Source organism: Genypterus blacodes, unplaced genomic scaffold, assembly GCF_046128005.1.
Source record: "Genypterus blacodes isolate CSIRO-AG114 ecotype Tasmania unplaced genomic scaffold, CSIRO-AGI_Gbla_v1 ptg000156l_1, whole genome shotgun sequence".
NCBI lineage: Eukaryota > Metazoa > Chordata > Actinopteri > Ophidiiformes > Ophidiidae > Genypterus > Genypterus blacodes.
Genome location: NW_027466957.1, coordinates 2,561,423 through 2,580,425, shown reverse-complemented (window position 1 = coordinate 2,580,425; position 19,003 = coordinate 2,561,423). Strand labels below are relative to the sequence as shown.

General features: G+C 40.7%; 2 protein-coding genes across 4 annotated transcripts in view; one reads left to right on the top strand and one right to left on the bottom strand.

Annotated features, from left to right (window-relative positions):
• vps13d (vacuolar protein sorting 13 homolog D) overlaps positions 1–8,628 on the bottom strand; it is a 39,866-nt gene extending 31,238 nt beyond the window's left edge. For 2 of the 3 annotated variants that reach the window (XM_076167061.1, XM_076167063.1), the window contains exons 1-15: positions 8,100–8,628; positions 7,376–7,505; positions 6,810–6,887; positions 5,552–5,742; positions 5,099–5,179; positions 4,382–4,498; positions 4,194–4,298; positions 3,726–3,896; positions 3,360–3,460; positions 2,771–2,939; positions 2,130–2,231; positions 1,671–1,863; positions 912–1,094; positions 257–387; positions 76–127 (exon numbers count right to left, since the gene is read on the bottom strand). In XM_076167061.1, the coding sequence (XP_076023176.1) occupies positions 76–127; positions 257–387; positions 912–1,094; positions 1,671–1,863; positions 2,130–2,231; positions 2,771–2,939; positions 3,360–3,460; positions 3,726–3,896; positions 4,194–4,298; positions 4,382–4,498; positions 5,099–5,179; positions 5,552–5,742; positions 6,810–6,887; positions 7,376–7,472 (1,771 nt within the window). In that variant the 5' untranslated portion in view covers positions 7,473–7,505; positions 8,100–8,628. The remainder of the gene's footprint in view (positions 1–75; positions 128–256; positions 388–911; positions 1,095–1,670; positions 1,864–2,129; positions 2,232–2,770; positions 2,940–3,359; positions 3,461–3,725; positions 3,897–4,193; positions 4,299–4,381; positions 4,499–5,098; positions 5,180–5,551; positions 5,743–6,809; positions 6,888–7,375; positions 7,506–8,099) is intronic. The other variant, XM_076167062.1, reaches the window with a different exon arrangement.
• A 1,726-nt stretch (positions 8,629–10,354) lies between these two features.
• On the top strand, positions 10,355–18,792 carry ccdc22 (CCC complex scaffolding subunit CCDC22). Its single transcript, XM_076166153.1, has 16 exons — positions 10,355–10,729; positions 11,601–11,778; positions 12,021–12,153; positions 12,519–12,625; positions 12,932–13,016; positions 13,191–13,360; positions 13,944–14,159; positions 14,270–14,440; positions 14,976–15,095; positions 15,396–15,512; positions 15,587–15,688; positions 15,837–15,944; positions 16,131–16,226; positions 16,718–16,777; positions 16,887–16,961; positions 17,343–18,792. The coding sequence occupies exons 1-16, from the start codon at positions 10,680–10,682 to the stop codon at positions 17,454–17,456; spliced, it is 1,902 nt and encodes a 633-aa protein (XP_076022268.1). The 5' UTR covers positions 10,355–10,679; the 3' UTR covers positions 17,457–18,792.
• Positions 18,793–19,003: the final 211 nt, after the last annotated feature.

The following is a 19,003-nucleotide window of genomic DNA, read 5'->3' as shown; positions in this document are numbered from 1 at the left end:
GACAGATCAATAGACCAACTAATAATCCACTACAGCAGGGAACCTGCATAAAAATACTGAAGGCAGATGTCTTACCTGTAACACTGATGGACTGCCCAAATGGCTGGCTAGTGGCAGTGGCTTTGTCCTACAACAATTGAGAAAAGTTAAAAATATTAGTGTAAGGGCTACGACCACGATATACATGTTAATATAAATACTGGAACTGGACTGACTTCTCTCAATAGACTCCTAGCCACTTTGTATAACTGCTTACAGTTTTTGGAGCCACCAGGAAGGGGAAGATGGTACCCTGTGTGGTCAAGTCCCTGAGGAACAAACCGCCAAGCTTGACAGAGAGCAGGGAGGACTCTGAACGGGGGAGAGACTCCACTATCACCTTCACGCCTGTGAAAAAGTCAACATAGGAAATCTAATCAAATAAAAGGCATAGGCTGACACTCTGACTCTATACTGGTGTGCCCTGCACAGGGTGATGCGGATGGAGGGTATTCGAGAGGGAGGGCGTAAACATGCAATTGAACAGGTTGCACCATGAATCTATTGATGACACAGAGATGACAACCTCAGAGGTGTGGACTGGACGAAACCATCCAAATCTCCACTTTCGGTTGGAAATTCAAGAATAAACACAAGCAACAATCTTCAAATACTTTATCTTTAAAACTCTGAATGTGTGGAATAGTAAAATGTGAGACTCTGAAATAAATGATGTGTAAAAATACATATCAGGGTCAGCTCATCAAATCCAGAAAGAAGCTTTTTGTTAACAAGAGCATCAAGAAATGGGCAGCTACTTGGGATGCTGCATTTTACCACTTTTGGGTCAAAATCAAATGAAATTTATTTGTATAGCCCAATATCACATACTGACACTTCTTTACATCTTTCCACACACTAGTCTTGCATACCTGAGAATTCCAGTTGAATAACCCCATTCTCATGCAGCGTATCCCCCCTCCTGTCCTGATGGAAGAGGGTTATTCCTCCCTTCTCCAGTAAGAACTCCAGCCGGGCAAACGTGTGATCTCGTCTTGTGAATGAGTTGAGAGTCTGAGAGTCTGCCAGTGGATCAAAAAGGTCTTCTGTGTCTGCTGAAAAGCCATTAAAAAATAAATGTAATAAGGAGTCAGTACATCATTAGTCATATAATTTGCCTTTCAATTGAGTCAAGGAGTGTGTACCACCAGTGGTACACGAGCTCCCTGTAGTAGTACGCGGACGAATCAAATAAAAATATCAGAAATGCAACTTAAAATAAGTTAAGCCGGTGCCAGCACAATTGCTGGTGCCGCATTTGACAGTAACACCCGCCCCCACACACACTCAGGAGTCGGCATCGGCGCCTGTGTGTGTGTGTGTGTGTGTGTGTGTGTGTGTGTGTGTGTGTGTGTGTGTGTGTGTGTGTGTGTGTGTGTGTGTGTGTGTGTGTGTGTGTGTGTGTGTGTGTAAATAGTATTCTTATGAGGAATAAATTTGCTTCCTGCTTGCATTATAGTTTATGCTGTCACATACAGTTGAATCTAATCTAATCTAATCTAATTTTGCATAGCAGCTGAATAGGGTAGGCCTACGCTACTGTATTTTAACATCGGCCATAGTGGTGGTACTTGGAGAGCCAAATATTTTCTGAGGTGGTACCTGATGTAAAAAGTTTGAGAACCACTGACCTAGTATATCCCAGGAAGCTGAGCTTGGTAGCAGCTCATCAGGATCTCTTTCTGCATCCTGTGAATCTCCATACCAGCCTCCCCAGCCTGGGAACCAGGACTGCAGATACTGTATCATCCCAGAGCTCCCACTCTTGGGAATGGGTTTGGTGAGTGGACAGGGCTGGGGGTCACTGCTAGGCTCTCGAGCATTCTGTGAGATGTGAAAAGGGAAGAAGAGTAACAGTTGCAATGTCACATTATCACGTATCAGATCAGTGAACATTGCAGTTTATGGGGAATTGTCATATGCAGCCAAAGTGATACTTGTCAATATCAGAAAAAGCTGATAGTGAGCAGGATGAGCATTTCTTTCTAATGCTTCCAATTCTCCACTTATTCCTCAGGACATCTGGTCTTCTGGTTTATTGCCCTGCCTGCTGAGCACTTCAAAATACAAGCTAAATAATGTCAGCTCACCTCTGAAATCTCTTCCTGCTTTCGGAACCAATCATGGACAATTTCCCTTAAACTCTGCAGCTCCTCCAATGTTTGTTCCCTTTCCACCCTCTCCAGCTCGCTCTGTTAAACAAGAATACAAGTAAAGGGCACTTCGGTAACAAGGGTACAATTATGTTCTCAAAGTACAGAGGAACCAGGAGGAAGATTCCAATGAAACCTGGTGCTGTGGTTGGATATGATCCAGGGAAGAACCAATTCAACTTAGGTATCGGTCAGCCTGATGGTGGCACTGTATATACCACTTTTATGTATTTCCTCCAACAATTGTGGGTCAATTTTCAATGTAGAATGTCATAACCAGGTCTGACAAAAGTTACATATTTCTTATATTTCTCAACATTGTGCTATAAAAGACAGCCAAGGTTTCCTAGATTTCAACAAAATCCAATTCAAATATCATAATTTTACAATGTTTTGGACAATAATTTTTCAAAAATCAAAAAGGTTATACACATTCTCTGGAAAAATACATTTTCAAAGCAGGCCATCCAGAAATGTGCAATCAACTCCACAGTTTCTCCAGAAAATGCACCTTGGAGTTATAATTATCACCTGCCCTCTATGTAATACAGTACATTATTTGTTTGCTCTGCAAGTACCTCCTCCTGTGCACTGAGCAGGTCTGCCTTGAGTCTTCTAAAGTAGAGGCTGGTGTATATTTGAGCGTCTCGTGCACGGTGCAGAGCAAAGTCCCAGCTACTCCGCTGCCGCTGTTCCCTGATCTCACTGAGGTTGGCCTGGATGGCAAACATCCACCACTCCCGACAGCTGCAAAAACAAAGCACTGAGGGTGTTATTTTACATTTTGTTTCCTCGAAATGTATAGTTTATATAGAAGAAGTAAGTTTATATCACAGCTGGAATGCTCAGTTGGTAGAACGTCATATTTTTAAAATGTGGGTCATGAGTTTGAGTCCATGCTCAGGCATTCCCTTGACTCCATGATAAAAAAGTCACTGAAAACGGATGACTTGGTGAATAATATCGTTATTGGTGATGAATAATTGTATTCTGTACCAGAGTGATCATAGTGAAGCCAAATTGTCACGGTTCTGTTAGATGGGTCCGTTGCCACATGCAGATTATTTTTTACATACAGGCGGGGGTAAAAGCAAAGACAGAGAAAAAGAAGAGAACTGTTCAGCTGAACACATGGGATTCGAATCGCAATCATTAAATTTATCTTACTTCGCTGAAATTGAATTTTTAGGCCTCCAATTTCGATAAAGCATCTCTCTCTCCCGCCGGTCCAGCTCTTTGAGGAATGCCATCACCTGTTGATACTGGACCTAAGACGAAACAAGTCACAAGTCACATTATGTGCCAAGACAGTCAGTAGTAGCAATTACCAGCGAGGACTGGTAAGGTACCATTGATGATCATTATCCGTGTGTGGTTAATTTGAACATGGCTGCTGTTAAACATACCCTATATCTGTATCATGTATAACTATTTAGAGCAGGGTTCGGGAACCTACGGCTTGCGAGCTCCGACAGTTCTGAGCTGAAATTGTCCGACATTGTTTGTTGTGCCGAAACAGATTGTTGTACAAACCTGTGATAGGCATAAAGACATAGGTTCCAGCTGAATTTGGCCTTCAATTCGTGGGGTGTGGCGGGACCTCAGGGGCTCCTTAGAGGTGTTTCTTCTCAGCAACACAGAGGCACACACTGGTTCAAAGATGTACTGATGTTCACGACTCTGCATGCACTCAGTCATTGCGTCCTGTCCATTGAGACAAGAGTTGAAGAGCTGAAGAAGGTTCTCTACATTATCTCCAGTACTAGGGAGAACCTCTCAAAACATATATGCAATAAAGGTCTTCTCTGGATTGGTAGGATACATAGGCTCTGACAGCACCCAAAAGAACACATGATACTCTCTACATCAACTATGTCCAAAGCTGTGGTCTTAATTCGAGGATCTAGCAGAGCAATGTGAAGTTTAAACTATCCACAAAAAATAAGTCACAAACAGATAATACAATGGCTCATAGGTGTTGATGGCAATTGAGTATCTGACCTGTAACTGATCTGCAGGGAGGTTTCCAAGCATGTTACTATCCGTATCCCAGTAGATGCTGAAGTCTTGTACTTCGAGCTGCTTTTGTCTGAAGAGCTTCTGCGCCTGTTATTATGAAGAAATCCAACAGATCCCTTTCATATGTAAAATTACATAGAGTGCAAAAACTCAAAAGTCTGGAAACTTACCGGCTCATTGGAGGTGTTCTGAGCAGAAACACTGTTGATGCAAACCCCAAATGCAAATGGCTTCCCTGGGTTTGAGATATCATCTTCAAACCGCAAGTGCACATTTTGGATTTTCAACTACAGAAGTAAGTCAAAATAAGAAATCTGTTACTCATGGCTCAACAACCACATTGCTCATGAAAATAAACTTTTGAACACTCAGTAGGCGTTTGTTTGCATGGCTGGCTGGCTATTGAACAAGCCTGTTGCCTGTTGGAAAGAACAGATTGTAAACATTGGCTCTCATGTCAGAAATACCCTTTGCTTAATGGAATTACAGATCTGCAACATTAGTTCTATAGCAGGTAGAGCAACTGTGTTGTTTTTGGAGTGAACGCTTGATTGCAGTAACATTTATTAGTCTTATTATTATTAGTTGTATTTTACTAATTATTTCTTCAAATTAGTGAACACATTGCTGATAAAGCAGACCCCTGATTACAATTGGTAGTTTTTAGCATAACAAGACCAAAATGAGCAGTTTCACATTTAAAGCAGTCAATGAAATGCAAAAATAAATAACCTCCATCAACTGCAAGACAAAAACAAGAGGAGGCTAATTTAAGTTGGAGATTGAAGTTTGTCCCCATATTTCCAGCCACTTTGGCCCAATTGGCCCAAAGAGTTTAAACCTAGGTAGTAACCCGTTTGTTTACAAAACAATGGTGGATGATTTACCTCAATGTTTTCCACAATCCTGGTGACCACTGAGGCTGTGACAGAGTACCAGTAGGACTCTCCTCTTTGTTCACGCCCACTCTAGAGAAGACAGAGACAGGAGACTGGTTAGCTAGTAGTAAATTGTGAAATATTGGGTCTTCAATCACTTCAAGAGCAAAAACTTCAAAACATTGAGCTTTTCTTTTAAACATTATCAGATGTACTTACCATACTTTCCACAGCCCCCTTCCATTCAATAGTACTGCTAGGCCAAACTGTTACATTTTTGTGGCGCTAGGAATATGACTGGGGTGTCCGGCAATTATTATTTAAGATTCAAAAGGCTTTTTGTCTGTCAGTGTAACAACGTGCATTCAACATGGCTTGCAATATTTAAGACAAAACATTAACAAAAAACAAGTTGAAAAATCAATACAATACATCAATATAAGGACATGTTGATCCACCTACTTTCCATTTGTCTTCCAGTGCTTTGAGGAGACATTTCTTGCGCACTCTCTCCTCCTCTCTTTCCTTCTCCTCATCATATTCCTGAAACTGCGCAGGGCCAATGATGAGGTTGAGCTTGGACATGGAGATAACCCATGGATCACTGTGAGGCCGGTAGAAAGGGATCTGGAGCGTGATCTTTCCAATGAAGCCTTGTGAAAGACAACAATCATTATGGATCAAAAGGAAATAACATAATTTTAGGTAAAATTGCTATGAAACAAAGACAAGTTGTTACGCTAATTTACCTTTGAGTTATTGTGTTTCAATGTCTTCTCTACTTCACTTTACCGTTTCCTCTGTCATCGCTGCTCAGATGGGCTTTAAATTCAGTCAGAATAAACTTTTTCCTGTGGAAATTTCACATTCCCTAACATTGACCATTTTTGTTTCTTTGCCTGCCTCATCTCTGTCGCTATTTGTGGTTTTGGTCTCAATGTCTTCCTATCTATCTATGTATTTGCCCTTCTCCGGACACACACACACATACCCGCACACACCCACACCCACACCCACAGTTTATTTACCTTTTCACCCCGGGGATGACTCCATATTATTGATTTTACAGAGTAGGTTATTCATGAAATTAGAACCGTTGCAGGTCCTAAGATTGTTATGTGTATTAGTAGTAATTAACTTTCAATCAAACTTAAATGTTATCTTTGGTTAAATTGTGGTGCAAGTTAATTACACACCTTAATATATTTCAATTAAATCGGTTAAGTTACTGACTGCCTAAATGAGCTGCTGCTCCAGGGGAGACTCTCACTAACAGGATTGTACTGAGATGTGCTCCCCAGTTTGCCGAACCTGATACTAGACAGGAAAGTCCTGATTTGGTTTAACATTCCAAGAACAGACATGCAACCACTTGAGATATTTACAACTCACATACAACAAAGAAAGAGATTGTTTGAGATTTTTCTGTTAACCCTTTCAGGCTCATTTGTAGCATGCATTTTCTTCACAGCTGCAATTCTTAAAGAAACGTAAAAGTAATCCTCACAACTTCATACTATGCAGTAGTAGTATATCAATAATCTGATCTGAGCGTGGCATAATAAATCATGGGTTTCTGTGCAAAAGATTTTCAATCCATATATTAAGAGTTTGGGAATCGGCATCAATGAGAAAAAGAGTTTCCTGTCGCAGTGTCTACTACGAAAGAAAATAAGTCAAGTCTAGTGGATGTCTGCTTCAAAGATGTGCTCCTCCTCACCTGTTTTGACTTCAAATGGCAAACCAAACTCTCGCAGGGCATCCTTCCTCAGAGGCAGGTTCTCTAGCTCCACAGCACCTGAAGGACAAAAAGAAGCATACAATACAATAAATGTATTTATTTTCAGAGTGTGGATATGGACAGAATGTTTTCTACTTGAACTAACACAACACTTTTTAATGCTGCAGTTTTCTGTTCTGTGTAACCGTACTCTTTGCTCCTAATAAGCCAGGAAGGGGTGTGTGAATGTTGTGGTGGCTGTTGTGGATTGTTGTTTGTTGTTTTTGACCATCTGAGTGTTACATATTACTTTTTATAACTTATTTTTCTTGTTTAAAATTTTTCCTTTCCGGCATTGTCATTGTTATGTCATCTGATACCATCTTCAAATGCCCACCCCCCGCCCCCCGCCCCCCACACACTCAAACTAATACACAAATATACTCATAATGGTAACTGACATCATAACACTGCACAACATACACAATATAATACAATATTATGTACAATATACACAATATTGCTATACAATATCATGATGACACTGGTCTTTTGTGTGTACTTACCTTTGAGGAGGGCAATGGAGAGCTGGTCTGTATTCAAGTTACTGACATATTTTCCCAGGTATGTGTTTAGCACCCAGGCAACAAGGCCCTCCAACATCCTGGAGGCTCAGAGAGCAAGTGTGGGAGGAAACTGCAGACATTGAAAGACAGTGGCTTCGAAAATGGAATATCCAATCGACAGGTTCAAAACAAAAGGATTGAAAACATCTGGATGCTATCTTGACCTGTATAGTGGTTTAATATGTCTACATAATGCACAATCTGTTTTCAGAACAAAGCTGCAGCATTTGATTAGTTACTTGAATGAACCTGACCACTCTCATTCGCTTGAAAGAAAATTTAAGAAATGTAGTTCTCTTACAAAATACGACATACTATATATCCATCAAGCATCCTAATAAACACACAAATTCTTCACACTGCTGCAGGTAAATGTTCAAATCTACGAGCCTTGAGCCTTTTCCAGTAAACCACATTTGTATTGTTCCTATGGACTTTGGCATTACGTCATAACAGGAACTAACTACCACCGATCACTCGTTGAGAGCAAATACTACAGCTTCAGACAGCATAGAAGACTTAATTTATGATTGCGTTCATTTTACAGACGTTGAAAATAATAGAAGATAGGACCGAACTGGACACAGTCGTTAAGCAAAAAGTATCAACAAACCTATAAGTGATACTGGCTACGATTCAATTGGCGCTAGTTAATGTCATTTACCTGTTAATATGACTGAATCAGCTATGGTCGTCGTCCTCATTGACTCGCTGAAGTCATTCTTGATGCAGCTCACTGTCACTTTGGTTTGTTTTGTCAGAAGCATACGAGGCGTGTATTACTTTAGCAACACATCGTGAACTGTCGGGTAATGTCCCAGTCCCACATTCCCACTTTATCGAAAATAAAGCAAAACACAATGAAATAAAAGTGGGGGGGAAAAGTGCAAAGGTTGTCGTCAATACAGGGGACGCAACTTGTGGGGACTGTCGTGACGGACAAGGCAAGGTTGTTGTGCTCGTAAGCTAGCCACTTAGCAAGTCAGCTGTCTTGTGACGCTGAGTGCTCCTGGCCAAAAACAGAACATTGGCAAACAAACATTAATACAACACTAACTGCGCAAGTTTTTAGAGAATCTAAGAGTTATCCTTCCAGAATGAAAAGACTTGTTGATACCCCAGAGTTGAGTATCTCATAAACACATTTACTGATACCGCTCAATTTCCTGCACGTACTTCCGGTCGGTCCTTGTTCTTCTTCTTCTATTGGATATCTGACAGATTGAACGCCGCGGAGCGCAATGCTGGCATCTACTGTTCACTGCACGCGGTAACAGGATTATTTTTAGGATTATATTTTATTTTTAGGCCAGTGGAACTAATTTCCCGACATGTTGCTCGTTAGTTCCGAACGATATCAAGTACTTAAGAGAAAAGTAAGGAATCCCCTGACCCGACAGCTCCACGGGCAACATTGTCATTTCTTTGATGTGTATTCCACAGGAAACAAATCTATAATCCACCTGGATGATTATGGCCGATGGTTTTTATTTAGCGGGCAAGGCTGTAAATAAAGCGGGACGTCGTCATTCCCCTTATAACTAAAGCATACTCTTTCCCTTCACAGAGTCCTGTATGGAACATGCCTTCATTTTCTCAAGAGAAGACTCACACATGGAAACATTTAGATTGTGGGATTATTCTCTAATGTCCAAATGTCATACAAAATAATGTCCACCTGTTAAAAGCTATTTGAATTTGAAAGATTAGTAATATTTCCCCTCTCTGTAGATGGTGCCACCATCCACAAATATAGAATAATCCAAATCCATGATGAGGATTTTGAAAGACAGAATTCGTCATGATGTCAAGGAGGACTGGACTAACAATTTATTCATCATGGAACTTGTAAAGAAGACTGTCTCTCCACACAGAAACCTAAACCATTCCGAATATCCAACCCTTACCCTAAGCCTTATTAATATCTTGATCTAAAACCACCACAGAATCCAGTGTTTTTACAATTAATCAATTCGTTTTGGAATTAGATTATTATATACACTAGTTTCTCTAGTCTCTACAAGTTGTTCCCATTCCACCATTCTTTCCATTAAAATAGCAGCTTGGTGGAGAAGGTAAACACAAATACTGGAGCTACATAAGGCTCAGGGTAAAATGTGGCATAACTCAACTAAACTGAGCGACCAAGCAATAACAGCAATATAGCTGATGAGTAATAGTGGGGAAACGGTAGATAACAAAGTAAGACAAGGACCGGAAGTTTAAACATGGGGAAAACATACAAGACTCAAATTTACATCAACGTGATTGCGTCTCTCAATAGGTCCACCGTCGGACAACATGTGCAGGTGCCTAAAGTAGTTGTAGTACTGAATATTCAGTCACCAGCCCACCATTTATTTAATCTCTAAAATCTGGATTATTTTACCTGACCAGTTTCCAACTGGTTTCCAACTGGTCAGATTGGGGAGGGGACCAGAGAATACTACAGAGTACTATGGAGTTTTCATTCATTTCATTTAGGCTCTGTGGAGAAAATGGATTTACTCCAAGATTGTCATTATTAGTAACAATTATGGGAATACAGCACCACAATCTGTGGTAAACAACAACATGTAGCATTTATGTTTCTGTTAAATTTATCATTTGTTCATTTAATTTGTATTTACATGTGCCTCTCAATAGACCTCATTCGACACCTAAATGACACACTTCGTAAAGGTTTTTATTGAATATGGCCGTATAGTTGCACAAGCATGCTACTTAACCCTCCTTCACTCCATAAACATACAGTATATCAATGTAGAGAGAAGGGAGGGCCGCCACACGAATTACGGGTCATGAGACTGCCTCGCGTGATGCATGCTGGGAAATGTTGTTTCTGGTCGGCAGTTTTTCTATTGTCCACGGTAACAGCTGGTTAAACGAGAACTCTTATTCCCATAAAGATAGCGTCTCTGCTACCGTATCGCTACGTTTCCTCATTTAGCAAAACGCCGAAAGTCAGATTTGTTAGGTTTGTAGCTGATTAAGTGAACATGATCTTTTGCCACTTTAGGTTAATGTGAAGAAGAGCTTCTCTGTAGCACTGGAGAATTGTAATGCATGTATTCGTGACAGTGAGTGGCAACGTTGGCACCGAACATTAACAAGCTGCATATAGCAGAAGAAATCGAAGCTAGTCCGCCAACATACTTTTCTGTGTAGTCAGTGTTCATTTATAGGGCTGCTGGCGCTTCTCGCTGTGCTGTAATTGCGTCTATTGTTTATTAAAATATCAGCGATGGATGAAGTTGACAAAATATTGATTCACGCTCTTAGACAAGTCGGCACGTAAGTATTGTCAGTTTACACGTCACTATTTCTGTGTGTCTATGACAAACAACTTACTACTCTCAGCCTTCCTTGAAGTGTTTGTGTGTAGGTGTTGTACTTTGTTGTGATGTAATGGAATCTTTATATGTTGATGATGTTGGAAGCCTCACTACCACTCATTAAATCATTGAAATGCCCGCTTTTCTGCATTGATTACTCATCGGCTGTCTGATCACGAGTTTCCAGTGGTCTCTGATGGTCTCTGTGGTTACTAACAGCTCAAAGGTCTTGGAAATTGCAGAATAACTAAAGACCTGGTGCTAAACAAATTTAGAGTTTGGACAATAAATCGATACTGCAACTGCGGTCTTGCATAATATTTATATTTGTATTCAAATCTGCAGGTGTTTTTAACAGATTCGTTGTTACATGTTTAAGAGAATCACTACTTCATAACTCCTTATGTACACGGCCTCCACACGCATTAAAATTCATCATACGCAAACTACCATAGGGTTATCGCAACCCGCTCACCTTTACAGTTACACGCCCCCGCGCCATCACTCTCTCCCTCTTTCCCACCCTCAAGGCAACTCCCTCCAAACACACCTCCACTTCTTCGATGTTTCATTGATTAAAGCCTGTGATCCTTCCCTGGCTGTGCCACTGCCTGCTCTATCTAGATCCCCTGCGGTGCTGCCTCTGCCTCATATTCCACCATGGCAGACTCTGGGCCATCCAGTCACTAAATACCTAATTCTACTGTGTGTCAATGGAATACCCGCTCTAAGGCCAAGTGACTACATTGATGTGTCAAATTAACTTGAAATGTGTGAATTTTAAAGGAAGAACAAGATACCATATTTTTGTTATCTGATTTCCACTACAGAGAAATAAGCGATGACATCGAGAGTGTCAAACATTTCAACAGTGAGCTGATAGTAGAGGCTGTGGTCAGATGTATCCGGGTGATTGATCCAGGCCTGGGCAATACGCTGCCTAGCTCACTTCCTCCAGGCATGTCTGCACGCTTCAGGATGGGCATGAGCCTGGCTCAAGCATGTCAGGTAAGACACCATAGAAAGTTGTGTTTTCATGGTTTTACTGTTGGTTTTATTATTATTACATCCTGCAATTGAACTATAATCAATCATTTTCACATGCACATTAACGTACGGGCAGTATTCTGGTTGATGCCTACATAAGAGAGTGCAGACAGCTTATCTGAGATGTACAGAAGCAAACCAAGGCGCTTGGGGGAATTTGGGGTAGAATGTAATTTTAACAATGTTCAAATGTTGAATTCCAGGACCTTGGCTATAAAGGAGACATAGGCTACCAGACCTTTCTATACAGCAATGAGCCGGAGATTCGGTCTTTGTTGATGTTTGTGGTGGAGAAGCTTCCCAGAGAGAATGCTGAAGCTTCAGACCAGCCAACAGGTAAATACTAGAAATCTATAGATAGACTGTAATGCTAGGTAACATTTGCAGGCACGTTAATATCAATATCATCTCACGTCATATCGCCCACCCATTCTGACAGAAGATAGTGTGACACACTGAGTTGGGAATTGTGTATAGCAGGGGTGGGGAACCTTTTTCCTATCACGGGCCATTTTGATGTTACCATCAGCCCTCAGAGGCTTACATTATTGAATCAATGCTACTGCTTGTCAGGCATATTAAGCCTGCTATTACCATATTATTGGTTGTGTGTTCAACGGTTTTGATGACTGTGGTGTCTGAATGTTTGAATTCTCATTTGGAAATCTAGTACCAGGAATCTCTGCCCTCTCGTCCTCCAGGTAAATCGGTAGTCCTCCAGAGAGCCATCGCTGCAGTGATCAAATCCCAGCTCACTCTGCCCTGGCTCCCCACCAACTGCAGACAGCCACTGCTCCATGCTTCACATGTAATGTATTTATGTATTTACTGAACAGAACACTGTATCTAGTGTGTTTAACAAAGAAAAAAAAAGGTCTCTTGTCATAAAAAAAGATGAAACTCACAAACATTGTCGTGTCATTTAGCAGAAGCTTTCATTCATAGCGACGTACATACAGTATGAGAGTTGGTACAACACAAGCAAAGATCTTGTTCAGAGAGACTAAGACGAGTAAAGAGGACAAGAGCCTGTATCAGGAGCTGTGCCAGGGTCTGATAGGTAGGTCCCCTGTAGAAAATGATGGTGCTGAATTTATTTTTAAACCTTTTGTAGATCCCTGGACCATTGCAAGGTTTCCATGTCCAGCCTCTGAGTTTGCCATACTGTACTAAAGACTCAGTGAAGAAGCAGCTTAACGGTAGGCTTCCCACTGCACTCCAATCATTTCTCTAACTTGTCTTTGTACAGTTGCACAAACTCAGCTTGTTTGTTTAAAATTTAGTTTGACTTCAACCACTTAAAATATTATGAATTAAGGGGCTTAAGTTCTGGGGTGATTTCAAATGTCTGTGTGCCATTTCTAAAATAACAGAAGTGAGGAACTACCACCGGGACATTCTCCCTCCTGTGACTGCCCAGCCCTCCCATCATTCCTCAGTCGTGGCATCCCTATTAGAGCAACACATGGTTGAGCTGAGTGTTAGCATGGAATGGGAGAACGAGTGGAAGAGCCAGGGACTCCTCTCTCGTCTGACACCACAGGTAAATAACTTGGGGTGTTCCAAGTATCTGTTATCTTTGATACCCTTACTGAACTTGTTCAGCCTTTTAAAAATAGATAAAACCTGGAGCAATTCCCCCCTAGATAGGTTCGTTTGAGCATGTGCCAACAGCACAATCGCACTCCATGGAGCGGTTTGTTTGCAGCGAGAATGCAAGTTATGGCCATAGTCTTCTGGGTCTCAAAGTCAGACTGTGGCGACACACCTATTGAAGAGCCGATCTGGCCCACCCCCTCGCGCGCAGATTAAGACAATGGGTTCAGAGCAAACCATGGCGTTTTGTATGTATGCACCAAGAAAGCTGCTACTACATTTGAGACCACTACAAGCAATCTAATCCGCTGCTTCAGACAGCATCCCTCCCAGTATGAAGAATCCATGAAACTGCATCCGTCATGGTCAGTTAATACAGAAAAACAAACTGAATATCACAGGTATGAAAGATATAATGATGAAAATGTTTTACCCATAGCGCCCAGCACCAACCATCAGGTGTCCTATTACAGTACAGTATGTTTGACAAGAACACATCATCCTTAACCTCCTTTCCTTTTGTGATTCAGGAATACCGGACCAGGAAATTTAGCCGTCTGCATAAACGCATTGAGGAACAGCTTCGCTCTGCTGCACTACCCTGCAATGAAAGTGCCATTGGTGCACCTCGGTCTATCTCTGACCTATCAGAACTGCTGCAAACCTTCAGAAGCACCACCCCCTCTGACTTCATTCTTACCAAGGGCACTCACTTCACCCATACACAAAAGTTCACATTCACTCAGGTCAGAACCATGCACAATTTAGCAGATTTGAATATACAATAATTACATTTAAATTGATCTACATTGACTGTTGAATTCAGCATTAAGCGATCTGTATGTGTGCACTCCAGGAGGTGGCAGGACTGCTGAGCCCCATCATCAATGGCCATCAGTCAGAAAGTGAATCCCAGATCTCTCAGCAAGAGGAACTGGCATTTCTGCAGCAGAACTTTGAGCATCTTAGCCAGGATGTCGACCAGCTCACAGCAGAAATGAAACGCATCAGTGTCACTAATGCTCAGGTAAGATTTGTGATGGGGTGATTTGGTTACAGTAGGGAAACTTGTTGTCTGGCTCGCGCATGTTTGCAGTCTACTCTGTTTCAGAGCCAATCATAATGTGAATCTTCAAAGGGTGCAATGCAATTTGTCTGAAGGGCCAAACTGTGGCCTTTTAAATAGCCACTTAATAGTAAAATGGCTAATGCCTGGCGTACAACTGATGTACAACAGCATTCAAGTGTTCATTATACAGAACATGCATAATAGTCAACAACAGCAAGTCTTTTGTGTTAACTGCTGCGTCATCAGCGACTCACAATTATGTAGGTTTCATTTCATGGCACCACAACATACAAATGTTTGCCTATTAGGATGAACAGTTTCTTTCACGTTTAACAGTATTTACATAATCTAAGAGCCTGTGTTTCACATGACATGGCAAATTTGCCTGTCTTGAAATGGAATTAAAGACATTCACATTTCCACATTTGCTCCTTTTTTGTGCTTTGAAGTCATGTTAGGGAAATTGTTAAGTAACATTATGTAAATTTGGTAGGTCCTGGACGAGTTGATGCAGAGAGAGTTGGAGAGCTCTGAAAAAGAGGAAAAATTGTTGTTAAAGAAGAAAACGATTGATTTGTTGCCTGATGCTGAGAACAACTTGGAAAAACTTCAGGTAGGATCACGCTTCGACATTTGTCATTGTTTTTCACACACGTCACAGTGTTATCCTGGGAGGCAAACGTCCCTGGCCTGCACCATGTTGAGAATTGTCTGACTAGGAAGCTAGAAACTTGGTTCTAAAACATTACAGTGGTTTTGATACAAATGTGACTACAGTGTTGGGACTTGGTACCGGCACTTTTTATACTGACTCCAGTCTTGTCAACCAATGTGGTGTATAATCAAACAATCACCATGGTCTGTGACATCTCTGCTTACTGAAGAACTATTTGTGTTTCTTGTTAACCACCAGGTTCTGGTAGAGGCCAGTGCCAAGCGAGTGATGAACCTGGCGTCTCAGTGGGAGAAACACCGTGCTCCTCTTATTGATGAGCATCGCAAACTGAAAGAAATTTGCAGCAAACATGATGTAAGGAGTAACTGAGTTGACTTTAAACTAATGTGTTTATTTTTATGAGAACTAACTTTTTTTTCCTCTCCTAGCTGGAATCTTCCAGAAAACTTTCTGAGATCAAGTCTCTTCATGACAAAATCTGTGTAACTGCAGAAGAGGCCAAGAAGAAGGAAGGAATACATAAACAATTGGTAATCATGAATTTGGATTTCTTCTGAGGCATGATGGGAGTTTTAGCCTGGGGGTCTGGTGATATTAGGGTTAATGTTTCTGCATATTGAGTTGCATCTTCACATTTTACCAAACACACACCTAGATCCAATTTCATTTGTCACTTAGGTCACAGAGTTGGAAAATCTTCCGCAAGATGTTTCTCGTTCGGCATACACTCAAAGGATTCTAGAGATTGTCAACAACATTAAGAAACAGAAAGAGGAAATAACAAAGGTATGTTCTTGCTGGATGCAGGTTGCTTGCATAGCACTCACTTGGGACACACAACTGGCATTGATACGCACTTGCATGTAAAAACACATCACACATGTACTTTGATCATGTTGAACCAGCCTTCAACAAAAGCTGCAAAAAGCCATGAATTTTCAGTCTGAACTTTTGGTCAAATTAATCTTTCAGATTTTGTCCGACACCAAGGAGCTACAGAAAGAGATCAATAGCCTGACTGGAAAACTGGACAGGACCTTTGCTGTGACTGATGAACTGGTCTTCAAGGTAGCAACAACATTTTAGGTCACATTTTGCTGATTGTTTGCTTTGTAAAAACTTTTACAGTCCATTCATAGTGAAATGTATGACTACAAGAGACAGAAGGATGAATGTCACCACTGTCTTACTGTCTCCATCACATCCGTGTACATTTACTTAGAGCAGGATAGTAGACCACAGTGGTGCCTGGGATGCCATGTTCATCATGTAAAACTGTAAAGATGTGCATGGAGCACTTCATGATGCCTTTACACATACGTTTGGTAGGGATGCCCTCTTCAAAGCCACACTTGTGGAATCACTAGCTGGGGACGACAAGATTCTACCCAGAATATGCCTTAGATATTGTGCTGATAACCTTTCCTCCAAAAACAAATAACTGAATCACATCAAGGTGTATGCAATTTGAAAAGGTTGATTATCAGTTTACTTGCTGAATTATTGAAAACCTTCTATTCCCTTTGTTTTATGTAATTTTGTTTCTTTACCATTTTCAGGATGCCAAAAAAGACGAATCCATCCGCAAATCATACAAGTACCTGGCTGCTTTGCATGAAGTAAGGTTTAATTGTGTTATCATATATTCAATATGGGAATGTCATGTGCAAATTTAATTTTTACTTATGTAATTTATTATGTTGCATTGTATCTTTCATTTATCCATAGAATTGCCATCAGTTGATTCAAACTATTGAGAACATGGGCACAATCTTGAGGGAGATTCGAGATCTAGAGGAACAGGTATAATTTGCCATTTCATTATATTCTGCAGGCGTGGTTTAAATGAACAAGCTGGCATTTTGTGAAAAATGTTTTTTTTTTACATGGATATCTGTCTAATTTTTATCCGTATTTTCATGTCAACAGCATATTTCGCTGCTGTAGCTTAACACAAAGGCTGGAAATGAGGGGAATCTGTTTGTAGCGCATAGCTCCAACAAAAATGCAAAATGTGAATATTGCTGGGCTTGCAGTTTCCCCCCGTCTACTGTCTTTATGTGACTTAACTGTATGCACTGAAAATAATATTTGAATATAGTTATGTTCCTTTAAACTATAGCAGCTGTTTTCATAACTATAGTAGTCTCAGCTTTTTGTAACCAAACTGTTGTTTTTCCATAGATTGAGGCAGAAAATGGTAACAAGACTGTAGCCAATCTAGAGAAGATTCTGGAGGACTACAAGGCTATTCGACAGGAGAACTCTGCACTTTCTGCAAAAGTCAGAGACAGCTGAAGGAAACTTCTGTGTGAGTCGTGAGCAAGCCTTGGTCCATAAATGGCGCTGCACTGAAACAGCACTCCCTTTCTCAACTGACTGCTGGCCAATACCAACATCTCTTTGGCTTTTGGAAAACTTGTGCTTTTCTTTCGTAAGGCAAAGCTGATTTTTGTACAATGGAAATTAAGATGATATTTGTAATACACAGTCTGTAAGAAGAGTTCAGTTTTTTGAGCGTGGTCGTGCTCCCTGAGGGTCCATGCACAGGTGTAATCATTCCAATTATGCAGCTGAAAAATCACATACTACTTCTAATAATAACTTTCTTTGTAAAGCACCTTTAAAAAACTGAGTTCACATCAGATGTTTGTTCAAGGAAACAGTTAAGCTTTCAATGAAAAGACCGTCTCTACAATGAAACACGGAGGAGGCTCGGTTATGTTATGGGGTTGTTTTGCTTTGTCTGGTACAAAGTGTCTTCAATCTGTGCACAACACAAATCAGAGAGTAATCAATGTATTCTGGAGCCAAACACACTGCTCGGTGTCAGAAAGCTCTGTCTCAGTCACAGGTTATGGCTCCTCTAACACGGTTATGTAAACCTGAGAGTGGAACAAACTTCCAGATGAGAAGTGTAGAAGTCTGATTCAGAGCTAGAAAGTGCTTGATTTGCAGCAGCTGCCTCAAAAAGGTGTTTCAAAATATTAGGTTAAAGGTCCCACACACAATGATACTAAACGGCATACAGGGAACTTTACTCCATTTAATAAGGTTGAATTGCTCATAAGATTAATATGATTGAAGAAACCTTTGTTTGAATTAGTTCCAGGCCATTTGTGTTATTATATTTTTATATATCATCAAAAGCAAGGTGCCAATTAGATCTGTTGGTTTCAAGTTATTTCAGAGATTTTTGCCCCCAACATCTGTGTTCAGGGAATGGCAGTCAACATTTTGTTCAGTCTTGTCAGCAAGGTGTGAAATGTGGTACCAGCTTAAATAAAGATGCCTTATACACTTGAATCATATTTAATACACCTTGATCACCCAAAAGTAGTAAAAGCAACTACCCTAACTACAGTTTTCAGATATATCTTGTAAAATAAAACGTATCCCCTTACAATGTGGAAAATACTTGTGACTACAGTTTTTTCAGAAAATGTACGCAAGTTACGAATCACCGCATCAGAAGACATGATTTGCCATACTTCTGCAGGGGCCTGTACTAGGAAGGAAGCTTGACTGATCTCGGCCTTTTTAGGTGTCTCGACAAAATGGAAACACCTCAATCAGGGATGATTGGTAACACGAAGTGGCTAATCAGCAGGATTTGTTAATGCAGATACGTGCACGCTCTCACAAAAGGGGGAGTGTCTGTAAACACGGGCCTATAGGAACAAGATGGACTTGTGCAGATACGTAATTCACGTCAGGGGAGCTTGTGTTTGTATCGTCTTATTTTTGTATGATTCTATGTAAAGTTTACTGAGCCATTCATGTCAAATACCCTTTAAATAAACCTGGATTTGATTTGACTTCACTTGCAAATTACAAGTTTAACA

Excerpts from the sequence above, each read along its gene's own strand:
- ccdc22 (XM_076166153.1), top strand. The coding sequence starts at position 10,680 with ATGGATGAAGTTGACAAAATATTGATTCACGCTCTTAGACAAGTCGGC. Across the intron at positions 11,779-12,020 it reads GCCTGGCTCAAGCATGTCAG|GACCTTGGCTATAAAGGAGA; the intron begins GTAAGACACCAT and ends GTTGAATTCCAG. Across the intron at positions 16,227-16,717 it reads CTGATGAACTGGTCTTCAAG|GATGCCAAAAAAGACGAATC; the intron begins GTAGCAACAACA and ends TACCATTTTCAG.